Source organism: Mesitornis unicolor, unplaced genomic scaffold (genome assembly GCF_000695765.1).
Source record: "Mesitornis unicolor isolate BGI_N332 unplaced genomic scaffold, ASM69576v1 scaffold48395, whole genome shotgun sequence".
Taxonomy (NCBI): Eukaryota; Metazoa; Chordata; class Aves; order Mesitornithiformes; family Mesitornithidae; genus Mesitornis; species Mesitornis unicolor.
The window spans coordinates 989-8,093 of NW_010184368.1; the positions used below are offsets into that span (position 1 = coordinate 989).

The 7,105-nt window shown below is 44.6% G+C and overlaps 1 protein-coding gene across 1 annotated transcript in view; it reads right to left on the reverse strand.

Moving 5' to 3' along the window:
* Positions 1 to 2,621, reverse strand: part of LRIT2 (leucine-rich repeat, immunoglobulin-like and transmembrane domains 2) — a gene marked incomplete at its 3' end in the record, with an annotated part of 3,603 nt that extends 982 nt beyond the window's left edge. Inside the window, exons 1-2 of the mRNA XM_010184442.1 lie at positions 2,362 to 2,621; positions 1,188 to 1,969 (exon numbers count right to left, since the gene is read on the reverse strand). Of these exons, the coding sequence (XP_010182744.1) occupies positions 1,188 to 1,969; positions 2,362 to 2,621 (1,042 nt within the window). The remainder of the gene's footprint in view (positions 1 to 1,187; positions 1,970 to 2,361) is intronic.
* Between the last annotated feature and the right edge of the window lie 4,484 nt (positions 2,622 to 7,105).

Sequence of the window (7,105 nt, forward strand, 5' to 3'; positions counted from 1 at the left end):
AGGCTGGTGTAGACAGTGGCCATGCTGCCCATGTGCCATCTACCATCAGCATGCTCAGGCCAGCGCAAGCCAGGGAGAGCCACTGAGGTGCAGGAGACACAGCTGCATTTTGGACATATGTTCTGTCCTCTGTTAGTGTGGAAAAATGACAGTCTCAAGAGGCTTGGACGTCAAAGAGGTGTGTGGAGCCAGGAAGTGTTGGGCTGGAAGTGAGATGCAGCTATAAGAACAGTACGAAACACCCTGTTGTCTACCCAAACAGAGGCACGTGGCTGTGGTCAGGAAAAGCCTGCATGTAATTAATTCAGCATTTGCTCGTGGAAAGATGCACAAGTGCTGCTACAACACTACAATTAAAGCAAATATCATTCCAGGATTAAGGGCTAATGCTATCTTATTTAGCTAGCTGACTTATTAGGAACACACATAACCTGTGCAGTGCCCACATGCATTATCGGCTTACCTGATGAGAATAGCAACTTGTCCTATTGAAGGCTCTTAGTACAAATAAATTTGAAGGAGGGTGTGTAAAAGCCAAGCTGGATGGGGAAGAAGAAGAAAAGGCCTCATACTACAAGGCCCTCAATAAAGGCTATAAATAAACACGGCTTATGAAGAAAAAAAAACCTCTGTTTTGGTTGTAACACATGAATGGACACACACAACAGGGCTGCAGGGTTTTGTGGTTTGTATCTCTTGAGAAAATATGGGAATAGTATAGAAAGGTACAAGTGTGTGTGTGCGTGACATACAAACACACATGTACATACAAATATATAGTGTGCATATATATGTAGTGTATAATATATAGTGTGAATACATATGGATGTCTAGATAACTACATATTTATTATATATGTGTGACTGATGTAGTTCTTATAGTTCTTATATCATGTGTCATGATGAAAGAGCTGCTAGGAAAAAATAATTGTGTAAAAATAAGACTGTGCTCCTTTCATCTTTGACTGATCGCCTGCGTGAAGCAGCTCTTCTCATGCTGGTCAGATGTGCTTAGACACATATGATGATTAAGATTATTTGGATTATTGCCATCACAATAACTGTGATAGTCTAAAGAGGCTGAGAGCCGGTGTGACGCCTATGATGGCCTGAAGACCTACATAAGTAAGTAGAACATAAATTTTTAATGAAAATTAAAAAAAAAAAAGAAGAAAGAGCTTTTCTTACCATTAAATGCCCTTAGAAGTTTGAGTGCATAGGTCCACCAGACAGCCGGAGAAGGGCTGGCTTGCACAAAGCAGGTCAGGGTGACGTTCAGCCCCACCGGGACTGTCAGGTTAGTGTCAAGGGCTGAGGTCAGGGGCTTCATGCAGCTGTTGAGCTCCACTTCATGAAAAAACTTCCCTGCCCTGAATTTTGGGCTTGAGCAAGTTAAATAGGAATTCATCAGAATAATAGGTGGGCCAACTGACTTGATAAACTGGACAAATCCCCGCAGGCGACAGTCGCAAATCCAGGGGTTGTCATGAAGGGCCAGGACAACATTGGAAATAGCTTCTGTCTGCCCCTCCGCCCTCTGGCTCCTCTGGTAGACGGGCCAGCTATAGAAGACATCTCTGGATATGACAGTAAGCTGATTTGAGGACAGATCTAAATAGGTCAAGTTGGGCAGATAGCGGAGCGCATGTTCTGGAAGGACATCCAGCCGGTTGTGCTTCAGATCCAGGATTTTCAGAGCTGGGGTGTCTTGAAATGCTGTCCATGGCACTGAACTTAATTTGTTCCCTTGCAAGCGCAGCTCCTTCAAAGCCAGCAGGTATTCCAGGCTCTTGATGTGCATCACCGTGATGTTGTTAAAATTGAGCCAGAGGTACTCCAAGGCACTAACGTTCTCAAAAGACCCACGAGGCAATTCTGTTAGGTGAGAATTTTCTATTCTAATTTTCCGGATGTCCTGGGGGATGTTTGCAGGGATCTGCCTCAGCAGTGCAGACATGCAGAGCAAACTCCTAAGGAGGAAACCAGAAAATTCTCTGGCTCGCACACCACGTTCATGGCTAATAAACCAGTTTCCTATACAGGTCTAGAAGCACTTGAATAATTATAAGGTATTGTATACAAGGCATGCATAAGCCGTACATCCATCATTCAGTTTGGTTTTACACCCATTTTCCCACAAAGTCTACGATTAAGTCACAAAAATTGCTACATATGCAACTACGTATCTCAGGAAAATAAGAGAAATCTCATTCTGTGCCCACGGTATTACTATTCTACAATGAGAGGAGGCATACCATGCAGCCATCTGTTTGGTTTTGGTGCTCACAACATTGGCGAATATGTATTAGGACTCTCCGAGCTGCTCGGCTGGTGCTACAACTAGGATAACTAGAGTCCTTACCTTCCAAAGCTGTCTTGAGAACAAGAGCATCCTGTGACACAAGACGAAACAGATGGGTTTATCCTGTGGAAGGCCAGAAGAAGAAGAAAAATATGACAAACAGGGTCCATATTCTCCTTTAAGAAAGCTCTGTGCAGGGTTTGTACCAAACATGCCAACAGCCTCCAAGAAGCAAATCCTATTAGCTGTAATCTTCCTTGACGCAGAAATAAATCCTGCTGGGGACCCAACCCTAAAGAAGACAAGGTAGTATGGCTCATAGCCTGTGTCAAAGTGCTAAAAATCACCCCTGGGACCACACTTGGCATTTATTCTTTAGCTGCAGGGATTTTGACAGACGTTTATTTGGTTGTCAATACGAAGATGGAGCCAAAAGCACTTCTGTTCCCAAGTCCTTACAAGCAGTGAACCAGGCCTATTTACCTTTTTTTTAAATTTCAGAAGGTCTGTCTCCATCTCCTATATTTTAATGGCATTTATCAAGGCAGAAAACCACAGTAAGTGCTAGACTTCACAGCTGTAATTTGGCAGTGCATAGTCCCATCTTGCACAATCCACCAGGCCCCACAGCCTGCCCGCAGCTCTGCGCAGGGTGTGCTATTGCACATGTGAGCAAGAAACCCACTCCCCAAACTTAGTTGCTCTGCCACAGGAACGTAAGTATGGCACTGGTTTTCCTCTGAAACAACTTCCCTCCGACACACACTATCTCCATTCTTAGACGTTAGTAATGAAAAAAGCAACATAGCTGTAGCCAGTCTGCGGGCTGCTCTGAAAAAAGAATATCTTTGAAGTTAATCTCTATCATATAAATATAAAATTTCAGTGCTATTTCCGTATTTTAAGTTCTCTGGCTTCCCCTGGAAGACATGTGCTGATTGCCCTTTAGTCATCTTGAAAAATTCAGTCTCAATAATTTTCCGAGAAGGGCTTTGGAGTAACCAGATCTCAATTTTTTTTACTCCAAAAATAGCAGGTTTCGGTCATGATTTCCAAGCAGCGCTGCGTTCTCCTGGGGCCATCTGGTGTGCATGGGCTTCATTACAGCCCGCAGAAGCCAGCGTGCCGCCGGAAAAAAGCTTAACCTCACTGCCGGTCCATGTGAAGCTGGGTCACAAATCAAGATTAGCCTGAACCTACTTAACCTCTAACCTACGGGACCAGGATAGAAAAATATTTATAGTGTGACAGCTTAGATCTATACATGGGCATGTGCAATAGTGCAGCTGCTGTAAGCCTACAGAAGAGGTAGGATGGATCCTGCAGCTTGTAAATCCACAGGTGCTTTGATTTCAAGACGAATCAGCAAAATGAACTGATGGAGAAACTGCTGACGACTGTTGCAGGGTTTTGTGATTGCCTGCTGTGTGCAAGCAGCCAGCCATGAGTAGTGGGCCTGTTGGGCTGCTGTTGTTTGCTGTGTGCTGTGTCTAACCATGAGCATATGGGTTTGGTTTTTTTTCTTTAAACTGCAACGTTCCTCACTTGTCGACAGTTCAGTACTTGATATTTCAACAGCTCCCCTACATTTTAATATGTCAGTAAGCCATGAGTGAAGCAGAAGGACTGCTGGTCTGTAGCACACCAGATGCAGTAGCGACAAATCCCCCACCTGACTGTGGTGGCCACTGGGAACATTTCTCAGTGAAGCTGTTGTTGCAGTGAGAGAGACACCAGCACAGACCCCATGAGCTCAGGCAGATGCTCCTTATGCACTTTCAGCACAGCTTAAGCAGCAGAGGGTACATCGATGAGCAGGGCTGGCTAAACAGAGTGCTGCAGAAGTTACAACCGGCAGCTGCAATGGGGGAATGTGTCCTTCATGGTCATCCCTCAACCACTGAAGCAGAAGGCCTCAGGGACCCCACACCCAGCCTGCATCGACATGGGCCTCCGGGGAGACAAACACCACACTCACCAGTACCTTTGGTCCTCTTCTGTAGTCTGCCAGGGAAAGATTTCCTCATAAAACAATAATTTTATTATTTTATTATAATAATTTAATAATTTTACACTTTATTATAACACCTGATATTATTATTATTTATGGCCAGGCCCAGAGAGTGGTGGTGAATGGAGTTAAATCCAGTTGTGACCAGTCACAAGCGGTGTTCTCCAGGGCTCAGTGTTGAGGCCACTCCTGTTTAACATCTTTATCAGTGATCCAGATGAGGGGACTGAGTGCTCCCTCAGCAAGTTTGCAGACAACACCAAGTTGGGAGGGAGTGTTGATCTGCCTGAGGGTAGGAAGGCTCTGCAGAGGGACCTGGACAGACTGAATCCATGGGCTGAGGCAAATTGCACAAGCTTCAACAAGGCCAAGCACCAGGTCCTGCACTTGGGTCGCAACAATCCCATGCAGCGCTACAGGCCTGGGGAAGCGTGGCTGGAAAGCTGGCTGGCAGAAAAAGACCTGAGGGTGTTTGTCAACAGCTGGCTGAACATGAGCCAGCAGTGGGCCCAGGTGGCCAAGAAGGCCAACCGCATCCTGGCCTGTATCTGGAATAGTGTGGCCAGCAGGACTAGAGAAGTGACATATGACACAGAATATAGCTTGGAGTCAGAGGCAAACCTGGAGTTTGCCCTTGTGTGTGCTGCAGGAACTGGGAGAGAAGAGCTTTCACCAGAGGCAGAAGAAAACCAATGTTTTGATGGTGTACAGGTACATAATAATGCCCAATGTTCTGACATGCAGCAAGTAGTGAAATTTTACCCAAGCTTCTCTGTTAGAAAGAAATACATTAATTTAAATAAATTATTTGATTAACAGAAAAGAAAAAAAAGAATTGCAGTTGTTTTCCTTCTCCCACATGAGCTCTCCTCCCAGTCCCATGTATCTTCTACAAGGCCAGAAAATGGCCTTTTAAAGAGTGCTGTCAGTCAGTACCATGGGCCAATGCTCTGGCTGTTTTCAGGCTGATATTTATCTGCTGCTTGAGAGGCTATTTCTCTAAATATTCCCAAACCCCAACTGTACTCAGAAGGTCCAGTATTAACCTGAGAAAATAGTGGTGAATTACTTATAAAAATAAGATGAATTAGTGAGTAGAGAATCTACCCGCTCTCTAGAGTATAGAGATGGGGGAAAGAAAAGAAAGGAAAAAAAGGAAAGGCAAAAGAATCCGCAAACAGTGTTAGCTGCAGCCATTATGTTTATGTTCCCTGCTGGAGTGGGATTTTGCTGCCTTTTTAATTCAGCCCAGTTTATTCCTCCCTGTAAATGTAATGGTCACTTTTGTGACAGCAGATGTCCACTCAGTTCAGCTGTTCTTTAATGTCATGTAAAAAACAAAACCAAAAAGGAAAACAAGCTGTCTAAAACCCAAGCTGTCAAAATAAATCTCCATAGAGACATTGTCTGCTAATCTATGGGAAGTGGAGTTTAAGAGACTGCACCGATTGCCAAAGCAAACGCTGAAAGGGCACCCATTGCATGCTTCCAGCAATGGCGAAGGAGTCTATCTCCATCTTGAAATGACAGGCACACACAGGTTTGTAGGAAATCAAGTCCAGGCTGCTGCTTTAAGCTGTCAAAATAAATCTCCATAGAGACATTGTCTGCTAATCTATGGGAAGTGGAGTTTAAGAGACTGCACCGATTGCCAAAGCAAACGCTGAAAGGGCACCCATTGCATGCTTCCAGCAATGGCGAAGGAGTCTATCTCCATCTTGAAATGACAGGCACACACAGGTTTGTAGGAAATCAAGTCCAGGCTGCTGCTTTACAATCACAGTCCCTCTGCCGGGCCTATCAGTGTTAGAAATCCCTGCTGGGGAGGACATACAAGGTGAAGGCTGCAGTTGGGTATTTCAGATACGGTGCATGTAACACCAAATAGTACAGGCTTGAAAAAACAGCTTTGAAGAAAAGAGGCGGGTGATGTGAAAAAAGGTAAATAAGACTTTTACTTCATGAGCCTTCAAAAACAACAACAGCAGCAGCTGCACAGACTTACAGGTCTTTCCCCAGGTATTTTTGAGTAAGCCAATGGCACTGGCAGGGTCCCCTGAGGCACTGCAGCAAGTCCCACAGAGAGCTGGCAAAGGGGCACCACCTACCCCCTTTCCCTGTCCAGAGGAAAGCAAAGGCTTTGCTCCTTGCTCAGGGCATCGTAGGGCAAGAGCAGACTCTGTCTCCCATGACAATATGAGGAGCCATGGGCCAACACACTCCCTGCTGATTGCAGCAGCCCCACATCACCACCAGCAGTCCCACTCCTCAGGAAACACGGGCACTGCACCAAGGCTCGCTGCCACCTCTGAGAAGCTCCTGGTCCTGCTCTCTTGGGTGTACACAGTTACTTCTCATTTGTTTGAACCTTTGCTGGCAATTGCTGAATTCTTTCTTTTTAATTTTTATTAATAGGAAAGTAAAAGGGGGGGGAGCGGTTGGGGTGTGCTCAGTTTTTTGCTCTGTTTTGGGTAACAATTTGCGTCTTCTGTTCATGGACTTTAAAGCTCCCACTAAGCCACAGTACTGTAGCACCGACTATTGATTAAACATCTCCTGAAACTTTTCAGACATTCCCCGAACACTCTGACATTGAGAGACTTAGATGGCAGCTTCTTCAGGAGCTTTTTAACCTTTAGATTTTATTTTACCATTGGAATACTCTCAAAGTCATTCTTCAATGTCCATTCATTGTTTAAAATATCTTGAAAAATGTTATCCTGTCCTTGATATTTTTGTGTTCTTAATTTTTTTCACAAATTTATATATATCACAGAATCACAGAATCACAGA